The following is a 24,095-nucleotide window of genomic DNA, read 5'->3' on the forward strand; positions in this document are numbered from 1 at the left end:
CTGGTCTACAAATTGAGTTCCAGGGTAACTGGGGCTACACAGAGAAACCCTGTCTCAAAATTAAGTAAAATGGAATTGTCAGAAGCAGCAAAAAGACGAAGGCCAGCTCTGCTGTCAGTAGCTGGGGGACCCTCCCTCAGCACCTCTACTCAGATCAAGTCAGATCCTTGACTATACTGCAGAAGAGAGTTTAAGGATGAATCAAAGTAAAACAAAGTTAGTGAATTTATTATATAGAAGAAAGGAAAAGGGTGCTTTGGGCTTAAGTGTAGCCTGTCAGAGGAAGGAGAGGGGGTGGACTGAGAAACAAATAATTACATGCCCGAAGCATGAGTGTGGGCTTCCCAAGAGGGATGGTCTTTCTTAGATATTTTTACAATCGCTATATAGATGATTTTGTGGCTAAGTTATATTGGTTAAATGATGTAATTTATTACAAGGTTTAAATATTAAGTAGTTTAAGGAAGGAGGAAAAGGTAAAAAAATATACAAGGTGGTTTCTCTGGCTCCCTCCCTCTCTCTCTCTGTCTCTTTCTCCAGTTCTCATAGACCTATGTGCTAGATCTCAATGCTCCAAAATGAGAGTCTGGGCTCAGCTCAGGCTGGACTCTGACCCAGTAAACTCTCAGCATTCCTCAGAAACCTTGTAAAGTGGGTTTGTGTTTGCCAGGAAAAGCCTTACTTTCTTATCTGGTCCTACAGCTCCCCTGCCCCACTCCAGAAAGGGCATCTTAGGTTCTCATCTAACCTAAGCAAGCCTCCAACCAATCCCCTGGCTAGTTCCCAGGCCTGAGGCCAAAATAATAATAATTGCAAACTTATCATGATTTAAACTTTAACTTTTGACTTATTATACTTCAGAGCTCAGAGCTCTGAGGTCAACTACTTGTATTTTCCTGTGAAGCTCTAATGATAAATGACATGGGCAAAGCTGCCAGAAAGAATCAAGTTAACCCTTAACTCAGTAGTTCCCTAGCTTTCTGCTTCTGTACATTGCACTCAATAACTCTCCTAAGAGACCCAGTGTTTTGACTTAGTTTTACTTGTATATAATATTATGTATTCTATACTTTCTTATCTATGAACCACTCTCAAATGTTGTATAAAACTTATTTTATAATTTCAATAGTTTTTTTTTTCTTTCTCAGTGTCCCAATGTTGGCTCTGTTTCATTTTTTAATAATTTTTTCAAACTTTGCAAGTCAAGCATTAATCTGGAACTACCATTGTGCAGTTGTTGCATTGTTTCCCAGATGAGAACACACAGCATGCACCTGGGCCATTAGGACTGTGCTGTGCCTCATGCCTCAATTTTTAATTGTTTAAGAATCATTATATCAAGGAACATCTAGTTTCACAGAATTCACCAGAGCAGAAGGAGAAAGAAATAAGACAGTCAGATATAATAGAATAATTATGCACACCAAGGACAACTGAAAAGCAGTCACTCGAAAATGAAATCTATACAGCGTTATCCAGGGCTAAGGTTAGGAGGAAAGGGAACAACTGTTTTTTACAAAGAGCCACCTCAGGCTACTGAGATGTCTCCCTCCTGCCTCAAGGTAACATTACCCCTACAGCTGGCAGGACTCTCCTGCCATTTCTGCTATCCCCTCTGTGCCCTAGAGATAGTCCTGGCAATTGACAGTCTGCTCCTTCTCTACTTTTCCTCTCTGCTCCTCCCAGACCCCTGAGAAGGAGCCATGACAGACTCCCCAGGTACCTCTAGCTATTCTCTCTCTTATTTGCAATAAAACCTTTCCCTAATCATGGGATGGCCATTTTTGTGGTTTCTTTACTACCAGCCTCGATTACACTGTGTACCTGACATGTCAAACACATAGCACTGCCACACCAGGCAAAATCAAATTCACCAATGTAAAGGTGTTTGTAGTGCTGGATATCAAATCCAGGACCTTATGCATGCTAGGGAAACTCTCTAGTACCGAGTGGCAGCAACAGCCTATATTTGTCTATGTTGAAGGTTTTCCTTTCACAAATAAAATTGTAATACGTTCTATGAGGTGCACTGTTGAGACTTAGAAGAACGCTAATAATAGGTAAACCACAAACATACTGGCTCTAAGTAAGTTTGCTAATTTTTTTTTAACATTCTTGTTTGAGATGTTGTAACCATCCTCGCCCAATCAAAATGTTCTAAAGAGACATTTGTGGCCCCTCCCTTTGGCTTTCAGTTGAATGAAATAATTGTCCTTGAATCAACAGGAATCTCCAGAGAAGTTTCCTACTGGGAAAGGGCTAAGGCCTGATGCCAGCTGAAAGTTGCCTCTGAGGGAGTTCTCAAAGTCTGACATTTGCTAGACTCCTATCACTGACCTTGTACTGGAGCCCAGACAATGGTCAGTGATAGAACCAACTGCACCTCAAGCAAGACTGGTTAGTTTTACCTATGTCAGACAAACCCAATGGCAGAATACTGAGATGGACTTTGGCAGTGGTCACTAGGACTTTTGTTTGTTCCTCTCCACAGTGTGGCTTCATCGAATACACTTTTTTTTTATTGGATATTTTCTTTATTTACATTTCAAATGTTATCCCCTTTCCGGGTCCCCCCCTCCCAAGCTCCCTATCCCATCCCCCGCCCCTGCTTCTATGAGGGTGTTTCCCCACGCACCCACCCACTCCCACCATCCCCCTACTCCAATTGTATTTGTCAGGCTCTGGCAGAGCTTCTCAGGAGACAGCCATATCAGGCTCCTGTCAGCATACACTTCTTAGCACCCACAATAGTGTCTAGGTTTGGTGACTGTATATGGGATGGATCCCCAGGTGGGGCAGACTTTGGATGGCCTTCCCTTCAGTCTCTGTTCCACACTTTGTCTACGTATTTGATCCTGTGAGTATTTTGTTCCACTTTCTAAGGACAGAAGCACCCACACTTTGGTCTTCCTTCTTCTTGAGCTTCATGTGGTCTGTGAATTGTATCTTGGAATACACTTTAAAAAAAAAAAAATCTGCTTTCCCCTATTATATGTCTGTTTAACTGGCCTGTTGAGAATGGGTAAGCATGCCCATGTTGTTGGCACTGCCAAGGGCCAGGCTTTGTCTCTGATGACTCAGGTAACAGGGACTTTAGGAAAACATGCTCAATCTCTGTTGGTAACTTTGGCTTTGTCAGTTATGTTACATAATAAATATTTGTCTTGGTTCTCAGCCAGCAGAAAATAAGAGCTAAGATCCCAGGGTGAGCTTCTTTCCCTTCCCACACCTGCCCTTTTTCTGTTCTCCATCTTTCAACCTGCCTCTGGGTGACAAAAACAGGATGCGGTGCCATGCTCTGAGATGATAAGTAGACCAATGGGAGCCACTTAAGCTGCTCCTCCCTCAATATGATTTATTCAACTTTGGAGAAATTCAGGAAACCTGACCCCAATCATCTGGGGAAAGCCCCACAACCAAATCAACACAAAGACTGATAACAAAGGGCCAGAGCCCTTCAGCTCAAACTCTTTTCTACACCTATTGGCAACACCCAGGATGTACATGAATGAGGAAACCAGTCAGGGAGTGGAGAAAAGACATTTTGGGGATTTTCTGATATTGGAGCCATATGCATGACAGCATCCCCTAGTGAAGCTCTAAGGAAGACCACAATCAGATCAAGACCATGCACAAAGGCAAGCAGCTGAGGTCAAGGAATGGAAGTGGACTGTTTAAATAGGTTACATATGAAATCGTTGGGGTTTTTCCCTTATCTGGGAAGTTTGTGGGAATAAATATTACATTTGAATAGGGAACACTTTGCTCGCCTAGCATGTATAAAACTAAAGTGTGTTGCTGTCCTAATGGAGGCTAAAGTTGTGAGGGTTAATGAAAGTTTGAATGAAAGCTTGTTATTGCCAGATGGTGATTCATGCTTTTGATCCTAGCACTAGGGAGGCAGAGGCAATCAGATCTTTATGAGTTTGAATCCAGCCAGGTCTACATTGTGAGACTCGAGACAACTAGGACTAGAGACAAACAGGGAGACCTGTAGGCTTAGCTTTTTCAAAACCTACTTTAATAAGGATTCTCAAATGCTTTGATCCCTCTTCTAGTCCACCATCCAAAGGTAGGAGAGAACAGATGGTACATAGGACAAGGAGATGTGGACCTGTTTACAAGTAGTTCTTTGGGGCGATTCCAATCTCTGTTGTCAGGATACCAACCGTCCAGTTCAAAGAGTGTCACCAAACAAAAATCAGCAGTGGTGGCACAATCCAGCAGAAACAGCCAGGCCTCCACCAAATCAGCAGGAGTCAGCAACAGCAGCAACCAGAACCAGCCAGAAAACCAAGAGAAGTTCTCTGCCACGGCTTTCTCAAAGAAGTGAAGATCAGCGAAGTTGTGCAAGACCAAAGAAGCATTGCATAGCTAACTATGCAAGTGCCTTCCCTACCAGCCATCCCTGCCCCATCACTGTCTGCTGGGTGTTACTTATCCTCTCTCCAAACATCATGTGTCCTCTTATGGGTCTGCTTCAGCAAAACACCAAAGGAGTCTACATCACATGATACAAACAAAAATTTCCACTTCAGAGACCCTGTCTGAAAGTCACAAAAAACAAACAAACAAACAAACAAACAAAAAAGACATACTATATTTTGCTGCATGTGGTGGCACATTTTTTCTAAAAAGATTTATTTTGTGTTTGTTTGCCTGCATATGTATTTGTTTGTGCACCATATACATGCTTACTACCCTGAAGGATTCCCTGAAACTGGACTTATAACCAATAGTGAGCTGGCACATGGGGGTTGGAACAGAACTAGGGCCCTGTACAAGATCAGCAAGTGCTTTTAACCACTGAACCATCTTTCCAGTCTCCATGACCTTTAATTTTAATACTCTGGAGGCAGAGGCAGGCTAATCTGTGTGAGTCCGCCTGTGGTCCACATGATGAAACCTTGACAGAAAACAAACAGAACCTACCAACATTGTTATGTTTTAGCTTGTATTTGTGATCTCAGCACTGAGATTAAATGAGGCAGGAGAATTGCAGGTTCAAGACCAGACCAGCCTGGCTACATGGTGTGTCTTAGTTAGGGTTTTTATTGCTGTGATGAAATACCATAACCAAAAAGCAAGTAAGGGAGGAAAGGTTTATTCAGTGTCTTAGGGTTTTATTGCTGTGAAGAGATACAATGTCCAAGGCAAGCCTAGAAAGCATTAAATTGGGGCTGGCTAACAGTTTCAGGTTTAGTTCATTATCACAGCAGGAAGGAAGTCAGCATGGACACATAAATATTTTTTTAATTTATTCATAGGAAGAAAGGGAGGAAGGGAAGAAAGGAGGGAGGGAGGTTGAACTAGGGATACAGGTCAGTTGACTAGAGGTGCAGCTCAGTAAAGTGCTTTCACAGCAGGTTCAAAACCCTAGGTTTTATCAGCATCATCTCATATACCAAGCACAGTGGCCCTCAGCTGCAGTCCTAGCACTTGGGAGGTAGAAGTAGGAAAATCAGAAGTTCAAAGTCAAGCTCAGATCTACATGGAGTTGGAGGCCAGAATAGGCTGCAGGAAACTGTCTCAAGAGAGGGGGCAGGGAAGAGAGAGGGAGGAGAAGCAGAGAAAAGAAGAACCATTAAAGACAAATAATAGTTGATATGAGGTCAGGAATTTACAGCAGGAGATGGTATGTATCACCCAGTGATAACTGCTGGGATTTTGAGCCAGAAAATTTTCATTTGTGGAGAAATTCCTAGTTTGCTCTTGGACATTAAGTGACACTTTCAGGCCGGGTGGTGGTGGCACACACCTTTAATCCTAGCACTTGGGAGGTAGAGGCAGGCAGATTTCTGAGTTCGAGGCTAGCCTGGTCTACAGAGTGAGTTCCAGGACAGCCAGGACTACACAGAGAAACCCTGTCTCAAAAAACAAACAAACAAACAAACAAAAAATTAAAAAAGCCACAAAAAAGTGACACTTTCCCTAGAACTAAAAGACTTAAGACATGAAATGTGCATATTTAGAGATGTTGGGGAAACTCTCTAAAGGACAATGAAGTACCTAAAAACATTCTTTGACAAAATGAAAATGGCTTGTATAAGACCACACCCACGGGAAATTGCAAGGAGATGCTGTACTCACCCTGTTCCCTAGAAAATACAAGTTTATTTTTTCTTTTTGTTCTAAAACTAAAATTGGGACTGAGACTTTGCCAGATTTAATCACCATCTGGCCATTTCCTCTGACCAGCAAAGAGCTGCTGGTTTATAATAGCACTTCCAAGGTGGCCACTCAGCATCTTTTCTGAGGAAGCTGTGCTCTGATCTAAGATGAAAAAAAACAGATCAATTCAGACTGTTGAACAAATGCTGTTTGCTCCTGCTTTTGGTTTTCACTGAGTCCTGCCTGAAAATGATGCCTAGTCATAGGGTCAGACAGTGAGGAAAAATTGAAAACTAGCTAATTAAAGGCAAATCCCTGCCAGGGCACATGAGATAGAATGATGTCAAGCTAAGGACCAACTTAGGCTACATAGTAGGTTCCAGGCTAGCCTGTGCTACATAGCAAGATTCTGCTTCAAAATAGATAAATAGCAGGTTGTGGGTGGCTTACAGCTTTATTCCCAGTACTCATGAGGCAGAGGCAGGCAGATCTCTATGAGTTCGAGGACAGTATGGTCCCTGTCTCAAACTAAGAAAGAGAGAAACAAACAAAGGAAGGAATGCTTCTGTGGAATTCACTGTTTAAATTTGAAAGATTAGTGTATAAAGGGGCTGGAGAGATGGTTCAGCTGTTAGGAGCTCTGGCTTCTCTCCCAGAGGAAGAGGTTCAATTCCCAGCACCCACCTAGCAGCTCACAACTGTCTGTAACTCCAGTTCCAGGGAATCTAACACTCTTACACAGACACTCATGCAGGAAAAGCACCAGTGTGTATGAAATAAAAATAAATAGAATTTAAAGTAGAATGTAAAAAGTAGAATGAAGCTTATTAAAGCTAGTTTCTAAAACTGGAAGTGAATGTCCCAGCACGTTCACTTGGGGTGAGTAATCAGGAGCATGAAATGAGTTAGTGTTCAGAGATTGGCAAACATAGAAACAGCCCAGTGCCCTGGGGCAACTTCCCTTGGAAAAATGAATGGGCTTCTTAAAGCTGCTTGGCATCCAGCACCTCCCTACCAGTGTGTAATTTAGGGTCAGGCACTTCCTGGTTGGAGAGAATAAACAAGGCTGAGATAACACTGGGCACACAACCAACAGACTGTGGTTGTCAGTCTGTTCTAAAGCAGTTGGGCCAAGGGAAACCCCTCTTGTTAGTATTGTCTCTTGTTTGTACTGCCAGGTCCAAAGGAAACTTCGATTCCTCAGACTCCAAAAGGTGGTCCAAACATCCAGAAATGAACTCACCTGGCTTGCAAGAGGATTTGGGGGAGTTATTAAAGCCAGAATTCCTCAGGAGTTGTTTTCCTTACCTCCTGCAAAAGGCACAAATGGCTCTCCAATTAACACAACCAGTGGCACCTGGCAGCAGAACCAAGGTCTGCGCTGGCCTCCAGGATGCCTCAGTCCCTACGCATGAGTACTTGTTAGACATTTCTTCCTTCCTTTTTTTTTTCTCTTCTTTTTATTTTGTTTATGTGTTTGTTTTTGAGACATAGTTTCTCTGTGTAGTCCTGGCTGTCCTGGAACTCCCTCTATAGACCAGGCTGGCCTCTAAATCAGAGATATGCCTACCTGGAATTAACTGTGTGTGCTATCACTGCCTGGCTACTTGTTACACATTTCAGTGCCCCTGCAACCAACTCACTATCTACATTCTGCCTTCTCTATTCTCTGCCCTCTGTCATTCTCCCCAGCTCTCCCAGAGAGCCCTAGCCTGGTCCAGTCTGCTGACCATGTTCAGTCTGAGCCTTTCTCTCTCTGCTCTGGACTCATCCAGATGTCTCTGGCTATTCTCTCTCTCTCTCTCTCTCTCTCTCTCTCTCTCTCTCTCTCTCTCATCTACAATAAAAACCCTTCCCTAACCACATCATGGAGCAGTCAGCAGTCATATGGTCAATTTATACAGTATGAGTGCGTGTGTAAAACTTATGGGATATATGTCGATACATGCAGAGTGTCCAACACTATCTAACAGTCCATCAGTCAATCACGGCAAGGAAGTATCCTATTGTTTTTGGTGGAGATCAACCCCTCCCTCTGTGGACAGTGATGGGACAAAACCCAAGTTCCATTCTGTCACCCTCAGTGTCCCACGGAATACCCCTGATCTTTCAGGGACCTTGACTCAAGCCAAACCAGAGTGGTGGTTTCAAAGCAAAAAACAATTTTGGTGTCACCAATCTGAAGCAGAGTTAGAAGCTTGAGCAGGAGGATTATGGAGGAAAGAGATGCCTGTGGGCTTATATTTTTCAAAACCTACTTTAATAAGTGTACTTAAATGCTTTAAGCTCCTTCTAACCCATCACCCACCAGAGATAGTGGAAAGGAAAGGTTAATAGGGCAAAGGAGGATGTGGACCTGTTTAGAAATAGTTCTTTTTGGCGCACACCTTTAATCCCAGCACTTGGGAGGCAGAGGCAGGTGGATTTCTGAGTTCGAGGCCAGCCTGGTCTACAGAGTGAGTTCCAGGACAGCCAGGGCTACACAGAGAAACCCTGTCTCGAAAAACAAAAACAAACAAACAAACAAAAAAGTTCTTTTGGGTGATTGCAATATATGTTGGATATCAGCAATTCAGTTCACATTAATCAGCAGTAGTAGCTCGATCCACTCACAAACACCATTCATGAATCAACAATGGCAGTTTGATCCAGAAGAAACCAAGAGGCTCTGTCAATTGGCTTGAATCCAGGAAGTGGCAAGAAGCTACTGGAATACCACCAGAAGTTCTTTGGTGTGTTTCTCTCTATGAGGTCACAACAAATGATGATCAGTGACGAAGGAAAGAGGAACCAATGAAGACCAATGTCAGCAAAGCCCAATGAAGACCAGCAAAGAGTGGCAAGGTGAACCAGTGCCACACACTGTGGTCCACTTTCTGTTGGGTTATATTTATACCCATCATGTGTTCTCTCAAGCATCTGCTCTAGCAAAACATCATATGCCCTTTTTCCAGGCAACTTCCAGAAAAACACCACATCTGTTCTTAGCAAAACATCTGCTCATAAGACAGTTTCCAGAAAAGCATCACATGACACAACTGAATCTCCAAAGAAACCAAACATTCCCACTTCAGGGGTCAAGAAAGACATACCTCAGGCTTCCTAAGAAACAGAAGGGCCAGGCAGTGGTGGCGCACGCCTTTAATCCCAGCATTTGGGAGGCGGAGGCAGGTGGATTTCTGAGTTCAAGGCTAGCCTGGTCTACAGAGTGAGTTCCAGGTACAGCCAGAGCTACACAGAGAAACCCTGTCTCGAAAAACCAAAAAAGAAAAAAAGAAAAAAAAAAAAGAAACAGAAGGAAACTAAGACATAGTCTAAGTATAAATCTCCTCAAGGGAGATTCAGAATGAACTGTATTAGCATTAGCCATGAATATGTTTTTGTTAGCTCTTAAGTTCCATCTCAAGAGGTTGCTAGGAAACCTTTACTCTCTCTTTCCATGAGTGAGATTACAGGATGGCTCTGGAGATGCACTGGATGGAGTTATGATAAAGTAACACCAGGACAGCAGGTTACAGGAGGGGTTTAGGTACATGTTCTTTCCCTGTAAGCCAAGTTTCTGATGAGATTTTAGAGAAATGTAAATATACTGCTGGGCAGGGAGATACATTGTCATTAATTGTGCTGGAATTCTTGTTTCTGTGGTGTCCAGAGGCTTCAACCTATTACTTTGGCTTTTCCACCCAGCACTTGTCTGTTCCCTGAAATAACGACTCCGAGACTTATTTATTAATAAATGCCTAGACCACATCTTTTGGCTTGTTTTCCAACTAACTCTTAACCTGTTTATCCCTTTTTGTTCTAAGCTAAGTTCAGCTACTTGGCTGGTTTATTTTCCTTGTTTTCTTATATTTTTGGTTGTGAACCTAGCCTTTAATGGCTGAGACATCTCTCCAGCCCTTTCCTTGTTTTCTTATGTCTCCTTGGCATTCTGGGGCAAATTTCCCATGCCTCTGACTATTTCACAGAATTCTTTCTATACCTGCCAGATGTCCCACTTATTTCCTGCCTCAGCTCATTGGCCATCAGCTTTTTAACTGACAGGTGATACTTAGATTCTTTCTACACAGACAGATTCCTGGTAAGGGGACCTCACCCTTTAGCCTCCCCATAATTTCCTCTGCCCCACTTCCATTCTTCTAAATTTATTAAGAGGAACCCAGAAAAGAACACTCACTAGAGCCTGCTTCTATCCTGTGGGGTGATCTCTGTGATTCTTACTTTTTTTTTTTTTAATGAATCTATACTTTCATTGCCATTCAATATCTTGTCCAATTTATTGTTTATTTTCTTTCTCTCTTTTTTAACCCAAAATCAAAATTTTCAGCAGTAACGGGCAAAGAGATAAATCTAACAGACATATCATGTTGCATATTCTCTTTAAAGTGAAGCTGTGATAGAGAACTGTCAAAACAGTTGTTAGGTTTGAAACTTGATGCTCTTGTAAACTGAATTCAGTTCCCAGCACCCATAACTCAGTTCCAGGGAATCTGATACACTGTATTGGCCTCCATGGACGGAAGGCACACACATGGTACACAGACAAACATGCAAGCAAATCAATCATACACATAAAAATAAATGGTTAAAATAAGGAAACAAAAGTTAGCTATAAAACACTTGCCTGCATAGAACACTGCTCAGCTACGGGAAGGAAAAAAGCATGGATCCATGGCTACAGCATAGGGCAACACCGTGAGTGCCAGGCTAGCCAGGATATGTAGAGAGACTATGGGGGTTTGAATGAGGTTGGTCCCCATAGGCTCATATATTTGAATGCTAATTGCCAGTTGGTGGACAGTTGGTGGACAGTTGGTGGACAGTTGGTGAACAGTGGGGAAGGATTAGGAGATGTGCCCTTGCTGGAGGAGGTATGGCACCAGGAGTGGCTGCTACTTCTGCAGCACCATGCCAGCGTGCACGTGGCCCTCCTCTCACCATGACAATAGTGCACTAACCCTCTGAAATTGTAAGCAAGCTCTTTTTTTAAAAAAAAAAAATAAGAGTTGTCTTCACAACCATGGAACATTAAGACATAGACCCTGTCTCAAAATAAATAAAATAAATAAGCCAGACATGGTGGCTTACGTCTTTAATCCCAGCCCTTAGAAGGTAGAGTCAGGCAGATCTTTGTGAGTTCAAGGCCAGCCTGGTCTACATAGTGAGCTCTGGGTCAGCCAAGGCTAAATGCAATCCTGCCAATAGATAGATAGATAGATAGATAGATAGATAGATAGATAGACTAAATAGACAATAGATATGCTAAATAGATAATAGATAAATATAAATAGATGATAGATAGCATGATGATTTGAATATGCTTGGCTCAGGGAGTGGCACTATTAGAAGGTGTGGCCCTATTAGAGTAGGTGTGTCACTGTGGGAATGAGCTTTAAGACCCTCATCCTAGCTGCCTGGAAGTCAGTATTCTCCTAGCAGCCTTCAGATGAAGATGTAGAACTCTCAGCTCCTCCTGCACCGTGCCTGCCTGGACGCTGCCATGTTCCTGCCTTGATGATAATGAATTGAACCTCTGAACCTGTAAGCCAGCCCCAATTAAATGTTGTTCTTATAAGAGTTGCCTTGGTCATGGTGTCTGTTCATAGCAGTAAAACCCTAACTAAGATAGATAGATAGATAGATAGATAGATAGATAGATAGATAGATAGATAGATGATGCCGGGCGGTGGTGGCACACGCCTTTAATCCCAGCACTTGGGAGGCAGAGGCAGGCAGATTTCTGAGTTCGAGGCCAGCCTGGTCTACAGAGTGAGTTCCAGGACAGCCAGGGCTACACAGAGAAACCCTGTCTCGAAAAACAAAAAAAACAAAAAAAAAAAAAAAAAACAAAACAAGAACCAAATAAAAAAAAAAAAAAAAGAAACAAAAAAGAACAATAAAAAGAGGTGTAAATAACTCACTGTGGTAGCTTTTAAAAATGTCCTGTAGAGGCTCATGTACTTGTTGTTTAAGGAGCCTGTGATACCTTTAAGAGGTCGAGCCTTGCTCAAGGAAGTATGCCACTGGGGATAAGATTTGAAGCTTTATAGCCTTGGCCCACCTCCAGTTCTCTATCTCTGCTTCCCTCTTGTGGAAGAGATGTGATCAGCCAGCTTCCAAGTTTGTCCCGCCCACCCCACCCCCTAGATCTCCACCCTCACACCCTCAAACCCCCCACCCACACCTCCACCCACCCACACCTCTATCCTCACCCACCCCCACCGTTATGGACTCTAGCCCTCTGCAACCATAAACTAAGTTAAACTTTCTTAATTTGCTTCTGATCATGGTATTTTATCACAGTAACAGAAAAGTAACTAATTCACTAATACAGAAGGAAATAAAGGAAAAGATGAGCAAATAATTGAGGAGGGCAGCTGCCGTCAGCTCCGGTCTGCGCATACCACTCCCATACACATAAGCAGAGGAAAAGTATATCATATGACTTATATCATATCAAAAGGCTAACATGAAAACAAATACTGCTTATCTTTTAGAAATATATACAGTAGTTTGGAATAGTGGTGCATGCCTATAACCTAGTACTTGGGAGGTAGAAGCAGTAGGATCAGGAATTCAGGGATAGCCTCAGCTATATAGTGAGTTTGAGGCCAGGCTGGGCTATACAAGACACTGCCCCCCCCCCCCTTTAAAAAAGAAAGAAAAAAAAGAAAAGAAAAGCTGGTGGATCTCTGAGTTTGAGGTCAGCCTGGTGTACAAAGTGAGTTTCAGGAGAGCCAAGGCTACACAGAGAAACCCTGTCTAAAAAAAAAAAAAAGAAAAGAAAGAAACATAACAAAACATAAAACCCCAAAACCCAAAACAACAACAACAACAACAACAAAAAAGCCTGCTTAATGGCCAAAAGTTGGTAATTGGTGAAGCTTGTCACCTGAAGGCTCATTACACTGTTTTCTCCACCACTACATTATGTCCCAACTTTTTCATAAAGGGCGAGGGATAACCACACCAGAAAGAAGGGAATGTCACTTCCTCTGAGAGGTAACCTGTCCACAGTCACTGACCACCCCACGCCTGGGCCCACGAGTGAGACTCATAAATGATTAAGGGAAATTTGAGCAGCTCAGAAGCCATGGAGACTGGGAAGGTGGTGAGCACAGGGGCTGCTGTGGACCAGGCAGCTCCGTGCCCTCAAGGGGCTCACCCTGTCTCTTCCGTCCCACCTGCCAAACTGACTGTGGTGGTAGAAGTGGTATCGGATCAGGGATCAGGTAAGAGTGTTGAGGGGGTCGGTTGTTGCTTGCCTAGCATGCAGGAAACCCTGGGTTTGATTCATAACCCCGCACATAACCTGTCTAAAAAAGATAGAAAGATTTGGGAATATAGTTGAGAGGTAGAATACTTGCCTAGAGCATGAGGGGTCCCAAGTTTAATTCCCCAAATTACATTCAAAAGGAAAAAAGGCCGGACAGCTTTCTGAAAGAGGTGGGGCTAAGCCGGCTCAGGGTGGAGGTTGAGAGCGGTGAGCCAGCTCATCTTTAGTTATGAAAACTGACATGAAGCCCACCTCCCTCAGGCCCCACATTTCTTTTGGAGGGACCCAAGAGCCTTCGCCTACTTCAGCCAGACACTCTGGAGCCTCAGGTAGATGGTGGGATGAGGGGAGCAGGGGAGACGAGTATGCCACTGCTGACGCCCCTCCCCCCACCTCTGTGTCCACAGGAACACCGCTTCACCTTTGACAGAGTGCTGGGCCCGGGCGCTGCTCAGGTAGAGGTTCTGAGAAAGGGATGAGAGGAAAATGGGAGCGCTCAGGCCTCTGCATCCTGGGATTCTGAGTAGTCCAGTCTTTTTGCTCAGGGCAATACACAAAGGGATATCCTTATGTGTTCCTACAGGAAGCAGAGCAGGAGCTATTGACACGTGTCCAACCCATGCTGGCCTCTGTGGGACAAGGGTACAATACAGTCCTCCTGCTCCAGGGCCAGAAAACAGAGGCACCCAGCTTTGTGCCTCAGGTAAGGAGCCACCAGCACACAGGTATCCTGATGTTCAAGTATTGTTTGGGAAATCTTTGCTTGCTCACCCCAGCCAGACTGGGGACAGCTTAGATCCCACGGCACACTGTGGTCCTTGGAGGACATTTTACCAAGGCTGCTTTGTGCAGCCGAGAAGACAAGATGGAAAGACATGGCTGGTGGGTGAATGAATCTGGGAGAAGCGAGCGGCACCACAGATCGGATCCTCAGGAGCTCTGCCACTACACTTCTTGTAACACCACAGAAACTACACTTAGAAGCTTTACTACCAAGGTTTCATTAAAAATATCCCCAAATCAAAATGGCTACCTCAGAACCTTACCACACCACGACCCAGCAACAGTAAGGCTTGTTGAAGATGCTTGCTTGCTTGCCTGCCTTCAGGGCGTAAGGTCTAGGATTGGCGACTAGAACCCTTTCAGTTCTGTTTACCAGTGCACAGGGCCTGTTACAGAGTTTATTCTCAGAAGTGCTGAGGGACAGAAAGATGTTTTCTCTTCCCACTGAGCTCCTCTCCCTACATTAGGTCCTGCAGATGTTGTTTGAGGAAGCTCTGCCTCTCTGCAGCTCTGGCCCTGCGCTTTGTACTCTCGGTCTAGTGCAGGTAAGGAGGAAGGGGCTAAAAGAAAAGAGGGAAGGTGGAGCTAAGTGACACCACAGAACCCCCATGATGCTTGTGGATAGTGAGAAAGATGGGTCCAGATCCTCTCTGCTGCTCCAGCCAGGACTTGCCTCATTAGGATCACATTTATACGCTGTCAATGCCTGCCTTTTTTTTTTTTTTTTCTATCTTTCTTCTTTCTTTCTTTCTTTCTTTCTTTCTTTCTTTCTCTCTCTCTCTCTTTCTTTCTTTCTTTCTTTCTTTCTTTTTTTTTTTTAGTTTTCTTTATTTTTATTTATTCACTTTACATCCTGATCGCTGCCCCCCTCCCAGCTACCCCCTCCCACAATCCTTCCTCCCATCCTCCCTCCCCTTCTCCTCTGAGAGGGTGGAGCCCCCCCTGGGTATTCCCCTACCCTGGCACATCAAGTCTGCGGGGCTAGGTGCATCCGCTCCCACTGAGGCCAGACAAGGGAGCCCAGCTAGAAGAACATATCCCACGGACAGGCAACAGCTTTTGGGATAGCTTCCATTCCAGTTGTTCCGGAACCACATGAAGACTGAGCTGTACACCCTGCTACATATGTGCAGAGGTGGCGGGGGGGGGGGGAGACTCTGTCCAGCCCCTGTATGCTCTTTGGTTGGTGGTTCAGTCTCTGAGAGCCCTAAGGGTCCAGGTTAGGTGACTGTTGGTCTTTCTATGGAGTTGCTATCCTCTTACAAGCCCTCAGTCCTTCCCACAACTGTTCCATAAGAGTCACCAAGCTCCACCCAGTTTGTCTATGGGTCTCGGTATCCATCTGAGTCAGCTGCTGGGTGGAGCCTCTTAGAGGATAGCTATGTTAGACTCCTGTCTGCAAGCATAACAGAGTATCATTAATAGTGTCAGGGATTGGGACTCTAGCTGGGCTGGTTATTGCCTGGCCATTCCCTCAGACTCTGCTCCATCCCCCATCCCTGTATTTCTTGTAGACAAGATAAATTTTGGATCAAGAGTTTTGTGGGTGGGTTGGTGTCCCTATGGATCCACTGAGATTCCTGCCTGTCTACAGGAGGTGGCATCTTCAGGTTTCATATTCCCGATGCTGAGATGCACAGCTAAAGTCACTCCCGTTGATTCTTGGGTGCCTCTCCTATCCCAGGTCTCTGGCATGTCCTTGAGATATCCCCCCACCACCCCACCCCTGCCACTTGCAGATTTCCATTCATTCTAATGGTCAAAATTCTTGATCTCACTTAGCCCATGGGACCTACAGGAAGGAAAAGGCTTAGCTTGTGACAGTTGTCTTTGTGTGATCCCAGATTAGCCGCAGTGGACAGACTCGGGACCTGCTCTCTCCATGTATGGAGGACCTGCCAGTACTAGAGGTGGCCCCTCTGGGCTTGTAAGTGTTCAGGCCCAATGGACAGGGGCGCTTGCCTTAAAGCCACAGTGACATCTTCAAGATAAGATATAAGAGGTTTCTACTCTGCATCCCAGGAAAATGAAGCCCTGAGCTTGCAGTCAGGCTTACTTGGGTCTAGATGGGCTCCCAGAACTCTCTTTCCACCCTCTTTCCCTCATCCCACACATATACATCTTATTGCCCTCATAACAAATACATTTCAACTCTCATGCCCACCTTCAAGGCCTAAATCAGTCCAGTATCACACTAGGTGGTTCTGAACACCTCAATGAACAGTTTTTCCCATCTTTGAATTGGCCCGACTAACCTGTTTCCCTTCCTGGGAAGACCACAGGAGGTAAAAACAAGGTTAGGAAGATGAGAGACATTTAAGGAGGCATATTGAGCTCCGAGACTTTGGGGTGATTCTTGTGTGCAGATACTGTCATGGGTTCACACCCAGAGAGAGAGACACTAGCGGGTGCTGCATAGCACCGGGGCTGAAAGGCTGTGCTCAGCTTCTCCTTACTTCAGGGTGGTGAAAGATGCCAGTGAAGTGGAAGTGTCTGATGCCCAAGCTGCCTCTGAGCTGTACCTAAAGGCTGCTGGGAGTGAAGGCAGGTGAGGACCAGACACCTGTCAGCCACCCATCCTCAGTTCCTGCACAAGTCTAGGATTCATTCCTGAGCTGGCCATGTCCTCTCCAGGGCCTGCTCTCTGCTCACTCTTACCATGTCCTGCCCCGGACCTGAGACCCAGCAACTGTGGCGAGGTACCTTGAGGATCATGCAGCTTCCAGGAGACCCGTAAGCCTTAGGGGTCTTGTTCCATCGGGAAATGAGGTAGAGGCCACAAAGTATGGATATGAATCTAAATGTCCAAAGCTGAGATTAGAAAATCCCTAAGTAGCCAGCCCATCTTTACCCCACCATTCCCTCAATGTTCAAAAATAATGAAGACTTCAAGTAGTCACAGCAAACTATAAATGATAAACTATAAATGATAAACTATAAACTATAAATGATAGCAAACTATCATTTCGGGCCAATTTTCAAGATGCGTAAGCATCATGGGAATATTGCCAAATTCAGAATTGTCTCAAAACAAAGTAGAAACAAATAAAGGAGCAAAAGTAACCTGAGTACTGAGGTATTCTGAGGTATTCTTTCTTTTATTATGTAAAAGTATTTTTAAAATATTCATTTATTTTTATTCATATGTACATGACTGTTTATCTATGTGTACATTATGTATGTCCAGTGCCGAGGGAAGCCAGAAGAGGATGTTGAATTCCGAGAATTGGAGTTATAGGCAGTGGTGAACCTCCTGATGTGGATGCTGGGACTTGAACCCAGCTCCTCTGCCAGAGCAGCAATTCCTGTTAACCTCTGGTGGTACAAAGAAAGTTGTAAAAAAAATCTCACTGGGTACTGAGTTACTCCTCCCCATCTACCGCAGGACATTCCTTGTCTTTCTTCCCTCCCCCTGGTAGAGACTGCCCCCTGCTGCAAATACTGGCTGGTGCCACTGCTGGTGAGGAGGTGGAGGGCTCTCTGCCTTGGATCATCTCCTGGCTCCTGGAGGCAAACAGCTACAGTGGAGTACTTCTTCGTTTGGACCCCCGAGGTAGCTGAGAGTGGGGATGGGGTCCTTTGGAAAGTTTCCGCTCGCCTCGTGCTATTCATCAGCCAGTTCCTACCTGCCTGTAGCCCAGTGAGAGAGCCTGATTCTCTAGGTGGGCCAGCATTCAGGAAGGTTTGTCACAGCCAGCATGCCACTGCCAGAAGACTCAAGAGCAAAGCTAATAGGAAAACCAGCCTCAAATCCTTAATCTCAGAGATTTCTCAACAACTTACCAAACTTTTTTCCTGTCCTGCCTTTTGGAAGAGTCTCCCTATGTAGCTCAGGTTGTTCTCGAAATATATATGTAGTCCAGGCAAGCTAGAACTTACCATTTTTCTGTCAGCTTCCTGAGTATGGGGGTTAGTTGTTTGCCACACATTCAGGATTTTTATCAAGCATTTTGACACCTGTTCTCTTCAACTGGGTCTCACTGTAGCCCAAGCTGAAAACCTGCCTGCCTCACCATTCCGAGTGCTGGGATTGCAGGAGTAGTCAGCCGTACCCCGGAATATAGATCTGATTCCCAAATGAGAGAGAGGCAGGCCTAATTTGTAGATGAGGATGAGGAGAGGACCACAGGGGAGAAAACACTTAACCTGTTTTCACAAACCCATTGCAGACAAGGCCTCTGAGGTTGTGGTGCCAGAGATTTGGGGTGGGGGGTGGGGGGGGTGGTGTGTGCAGTGGGGACCAGAGATTAAAGAGCCATGGCAACAAAGCTGAGTGACACACACCTGTAATCCCAACACTCCGAAGACTGGGGTAGGAGTACTGCAAACTCAGGCCAGAGTGAGTCCCACAGCCAGATGGTCTCAGGTGTAAAAGGCTAGAAAAGAACATCAACAAATGGCTGGAAGACAGATTCGCATTAAAGCGCCTGCCTAGATACTTAAGGCCTTGGAGTTGATTCCCAACATCTGAGGGTGGGGGGCAGGAGTAGGTAGACAACTGACCCTCTCTGTCTCCACAACCAACAAACATTCATTTGGCCAGCAGTTCCCAGACATTTCCCTGTCTCTAGCTTGATGGAAGAAGGTAAGTTGGAGCGTCTCATAACCTCAAGATATTAATCAGAATATAAAACTAACCTTTGTCTGCAGGGAGGGCAGACATGTTCTTATGTGCAGGTTAGTTTTATGTTCTGATTAATGGCACAGGCTTTAAGAGGCAGATGGTTTAGAGTTGCTGTGGATAAAAAGATTGGAGAGATGGCTCAGCGGTTAAGAGCACTGACCACTCTTCCAGAGGTCCTGAGTTCAATTCCCAGCAACCACATGGTAGCTCACAACCATCTGTAGTGAGATCTGATGCCCTCTTCTGTTCTGGTGTGTCTGAAGACAGCTATAGTATGCTCACATAAAATAAATAAGTCTTAAAAAAAAAAAAAGATAAATCCAAGAGCAGCCTGAGCACAGGGCTATCAAACACAGTGAAGGTCAAAAAGGAGTTATTAGATGATGAGAAGAAGATGATGGTGGTGGTGGTGATGATGATGACTATGTAGAAGAAGAAGATGATGATTTTAGAATGGGGATTGAACCTAGGACCCCAGCACATAGTAGGCAAATTTACTACTGAGCTATATCCCTAGCCTCTTTGATTTTTGTTATGAAATGGGTTCACTAAGTTTCAAAACTAAGCCTTGAACTCGCTATCATGCCTCAGCCACCAGAGTAGCTAAGGTGACTGCCTTACCAGACCTGGCAAGGGTTAGGTCAATTTTAATACAACAGTTCATGGTAGAAATTTAGAGTATTGCCAGGCAGTGGTGGCGCACGCCTTTAATCCCAGCACTTGAGAGGCAGAGGCAGGCAGACTTCTGAGTTTGAGGCCAGCCTGGTCTATAGAGTGAGTTCCAGGACAGCCCAGGCTATACAGAGAAACCCTGTCTTGAAAAAAAAACACACACACACAAAACCAACAACAAAAAAAGAAATTTAGAGTATCACAACCAGTGTGCTCTGCGGTGCAGGAAAGAGTAGTCTAGTGTGTTGTCTCTTTTTAGGTAGCCCTCTGAGTTTGCTCCAGAATGCTCTGTTGGGGGCCTCAAGAAAAAGGGTGCAGGTGAATGAGGTGAAGCCCACCCTGTGGAATCCAGGAGAGGAGATGAGGGCGCGCAGGGCCACCCTGAAGATGCTACGCTTAGGCCTTCTTGGCGACACCTTGACAGACGGTGGGTTGAACCGACTAGGAAGGGCACTCTGGGAACTACAGGTAAGCAAGGTGAGACATGGTGAGACACCTTCATCAGAGGTGGCCAGTACCCACTTGAGTCCTTTCCTTTTAGGTGGTAAAAGCCTGGGGCCCAAGAAGCCATGCACCCAAAAGGCCTAGGGCTGAGGCTGTGAGGTCTGGACCACAGGTACATTTTCTCATCCAAACTCTTAGGGGCTCCATATATGTCTACCCTCCTCTTCTTTGTTTACAGAATATTCCACTTATTTATTGATTTCCAAATATTTATTGACCATGCACCACACTCTGGGCACAGAGCCACGTTAGCCCCAGGAGTTGCCTGCCCTGGTAGAATTTAGTCTGAGAAGAGACAATTACATTGCTGTGGTCAATGCTCTGAAAAGCTTGGCAACTTGACTCTATAAGACATCGATACGCCTTGAAAAAAGAGGAAAGCAAGATCTCCTAGGAAGTGAGTTCTGATGGAGTTTATAAAGACAGTGAAGAACATTCTAGGCAGAAACTGAAACCAGCAGATACTTGATATCTCTGGGAAACTGCAAGCAACTTAATTTTCTGGAGAACGGAGACAGAGAAAGAATCAGGACTAGACTGGAGCTGGAGGCAGCCAGGGCACACAGGTTTTGTAAATCTAAGGAGACATTAGGTCTGTCTCTTGAAGGTTGAAGGCGAACCACTGAACTACTGTAAGCAGGGAAGACACTCAGATCATTTGTCAGGTAAGCAAGCCGAGGAAATGTGAGCAGCCCAGGGTGTCACCTTGCTTACCTGCAGGCTCACATCTCACTGCAGACCCTGGGATGGGATGCTTTAATTCCTTTGGGTTTTGTGCTTCTCAACCTTCCCCATGCTGAGAACTTTAATACAATTCCTCATGTGGTGATGACCCCCCCCCCCCATAAAATTATTTTCACTGCTGTGGTCCTAACTGTAATGTTGTTGCCGTTATCATAATGGAAACACCTGTGTTTTCCTGATGATCGTAGAGAACCCTTACAAGAAAGTTTCCTTTGACTGGGGGGGGGGGGGGGGGGGCGGCAACCCACAGGTTGAGAGTCAGTGCTTTAGACAAAGCCTTTCTTGTCCAAAAGGGGGCACTGTCTTCCAGGATTTGCTTCAGGGTGGTTGAACCCAGCCCTTCTTTCTTGTGCGGGGGTGGGGGTGGGGGGTGGGGTGAGGGGTTGGGGGGGTGGGGGGTGGGGGGTTGTCCTTCCCTCCTCTCCCCTCCCCTCCTCTTCCCTTTCCGTCCCTTCTTCCCTTCCCTTTCCCCTTCCTTCCCCTTCACCTTTCCTTCCCTTTTCTTTCTTTTCTTTTGAGACAGAGTCTCATTATGTAGCCCTAGCTGGTCTTGAACTCAAAGATCCTACTACTTGTGCCTCCTGAGTGCTGGGGTTATAGACATGTGCCACCATACCTGTCTGCTTTTCCCTTTTTTACAATTGCATATTCACAGCCTATTTTTACCGACCTGGGATAGGGAATTAGGTTTGTTACCACCCCCCCCAACACCCCCCCACTTGGCAAGTATTTTGCTGCCCTGAGCTTTGTTTGCATTGTTATTCATCTCCTCTACTCTGTGTGTGTGTGTGTGTGTGTGTGTGTGTGTGGGTGTGTGTGTACACTTTTAAGTGACTAATGACATTTTCCTCTAGAGGCAGGAAGAAAATTCCTAGGGTCTGGGCTCCACCTAAAGCATCCCCTCAGGCACTGTGAGGAACAGGTAATAACACTTCACATACTTCCTAAAGCTGGGGGGATAAGGGTCCTCAAGCCCTGTGCTGTTATCAGGGAGGAATGGAACTTCTGTGGACAAGGACCTGAAGGTTCTCTGGATCTCATGGGAAGGATCACGGGGAGCAGCTGCTGACCTACTGGATGGATCATAGTGGTTGGGTCCTTATACTACTACAGTACCCATCAGCAGAGGGTCTGTCTCCTCTCTCTAGTGGAGCCTGCTAAGTCTCATCTCAGTCTATGGGCTCTCCCAGGCCAGTCAGAGTCTAGGATCAGCAGTAGCACTGAAGTTCTGTTGGAAAGGCAGGTGTTTGTTCCAGATGTAGAAGTGCGCTGCTTTCTGACTAAGCCTCAAATGATGTCATTTAGGCCCATCAGGCCCCAGATGTGGCCCTGCAGTTCTTTCTGGCCCAGGCCCGGAGGCAGAGACTTCGAGAGGAACACCAGGTTTGGATCCAAGAAGAGCTGAAACATTTGGAGCACCAGAAGGAAGTGGCCTGTGAACAGATCAAAGGCATGGTGGCAGAAGAGGTGAGGAGTGGGGAGTATGGGACCTGAGGCTCCTTGTTCCTAGGCCAGACACTGTGACAAGGACTAGACTGGATCATAACCAGCTGGTCCATGTGCATGCCACACCCCTCTCAGCCTTGTGGGACACCAAAGACGCCATACTCAGTGCCATTTACTATGATGGGCAGCCAAAGGCAGGTAGGAACAATGAGGCCCACTTTACCCAGGCTGGACTGGGTAGTCAGAGGATACTGGGCCTAAGGAGAGACTCAGAGGTAAACTGGAATCAGCCCAGGAATTCACTGTAGTTAGTTCCATGAGGATGCTTAGTAAAAAGTTGTTTAAGAGATAAAACATGTGGCCACAAACCACTACCATGGTACAGGTCTCTCAGCACCCAGGAGGCATAGGCAGGGGAGATCAAGTCAGTTTGGCATCTAAAGAAGACCCTGTCTCCTTCCCAATCCTCTCCTGAAAACACACACACACACACACACACACACACACACACACACACACACACACTACAATTTCAAACAAACAAACAAACAAACATGTGTACATAGTGGGTGGGGACATGTTCTCAGATAAGGCAAAGCCAGAAGCAAAGTAGAAGGAAAAGGCAGCAAAATTGAGATCACGGATTGTTCTGCCTGGCTAGAGCCTAGCAAGTATAGTCAGAGAGAAGGTTACAGAGACAAGTGGGTCACATCTCTGGATTTAGATTTAACTTGAATGAGGACAGGGAACTCTTGAAAGCATGTGTCATTTCAGCTCTGTTCAGTGGTAGCCATGGGAATTTTGTCCATTAGATTACTTATTGATGCATTGTTTGCAAATCTGCAAAAAGGAAACTTTGTCATAAGGCTGTTAGGGATAAAATGAGATCAGATGCATGAACTACTTAGCACAGAGCCTTGCACAGAGGTGGCACTCATGGAAAGATACAACTTATCTTTGCAGGCTTGCATGGAGAGAGAGAGTCAATGGAAGGAGCAGGCAGTGCTGAAACTTCAGGTGGAAGCCCTCCAGGCAGAGCGGGACATGGCAGAGCAGGATCTGGTGGTCCTATATGACTTGTATGTACAGGCCACCCGTGCTCGGACATGCCACTTGCTGCAGGTCAGTGGAGACAAAGAGCAGGTCTTAAGTTGGTGCCGTGGCTGATGGACCAACAGGCACCTCTGAATCTGCACACAGGTATTTCAAGCATGGCAGGGGGTGTGGGAAGAGAAGGCCATGGCCACAGAACATCACCACCGCAGTTTGCTGGCTGGCATCCTCCAAGACACCATTGATCTGGCCTTGAAGAACCAGGAACTCCAAGCCCAGAACCAGGAGCCTGAGCAGGGTGCAGACAGAGCTAGCCGTGCTGCAGTCCTGCCTGGAGAGAAATCTGATCCAGAACATTCTGGGGCTACTTTCCTTTGTCCTCATTCATGAAGGCCCAGAAGGGAGAGGAAGGTGGGGCATACCAACCAAGATGGCTCTCATTACAGAAACCTACCAACACTACCACTAACTGTGTCTCCTTGTACCAAATTCTGCTAAGTGCCCAATAGCTAGCAGTTTTTTCCTCAGCCCCCTGTGTTTGTGCCATTTGACCCTCACTCAGAAATAACCCATTCTAATAACTGTCCAAGGAGTCAGCTAAGTAGCAGAGGGAACATTCTCTTCCTCTTGTGCTAGGGATAGAACCCAAGGCCTCTGCACACCAAGTATCTTCTCTAGCTTTGAACTACAGCTCTAGCCCTGCCACCTTTTCTCTTTTGAGATATGGTCTCAGATAGCCCAGGCTGACCTGGAACTTGCTATGTAACTAAGGATGACCTTTACTTCCTGGCTTTCCTGCCCTCAACTTCAGAGTGCTAGGATTATATGCTGGCATCAGGACAACTAGCTCTTCTTTTGAAAAGCCCACCCAGTGTTCTACCA

The 24,095-nt window shown here is 45.4% G+C and overlaps 1 protein-coding gene across 1 annotated transcript; it reads left to right on the forward strand.

The window, feature by feature from the left end:
* Positions 1-13,976: 13,976 nt before the first annotated feature.
* Positions 13,977-23,682, forward strand: LOC117720187 (uncharacterized). The gene is made up of 12 exons (XM_034518661.2): positions 13,977-14,090; positions 14,638-14,715; positions 16,015-16,097; positions 16,632-16,718; positions 17,590-17,723; positions 19,726-19,934; positions 20,008-20,082; positions 20,578-20,635; positions 21,569-21,636; positions 22,020-22,181; positions 23,124-23,282; positions 23,361-23,682. Exons 1-12 carry the CDS (start codon positions 14,007-14,009, stop codon positions 23,601-23,603), a joined length of 1,440 nt encoding a protein of 479 aa, XP_034374552.2. The 5' UTR covers positions 13,977-14,006; the 3' UTR covers positions 23,604-23,682.
* The last annotated feature ends 413 nt before the right edge of the window (positions 23,683-24,095 follow it).

The sequence above is a fragment of the Arvicanthis niloticus genome, chromosome 14, assembly GCF_011762505.2.
Source record: "Arvicanthis niloticus isolate mArvNil1 chromosome 14, mArvNil1.pat.X, whole genome shotgun sequence".
Lineage (NCBI taxonomy): Eukaryota > Metazoa > Chordata > Mammalia > Rodentia > Muridae > Arvicanthis > Arvicanthis niloticus.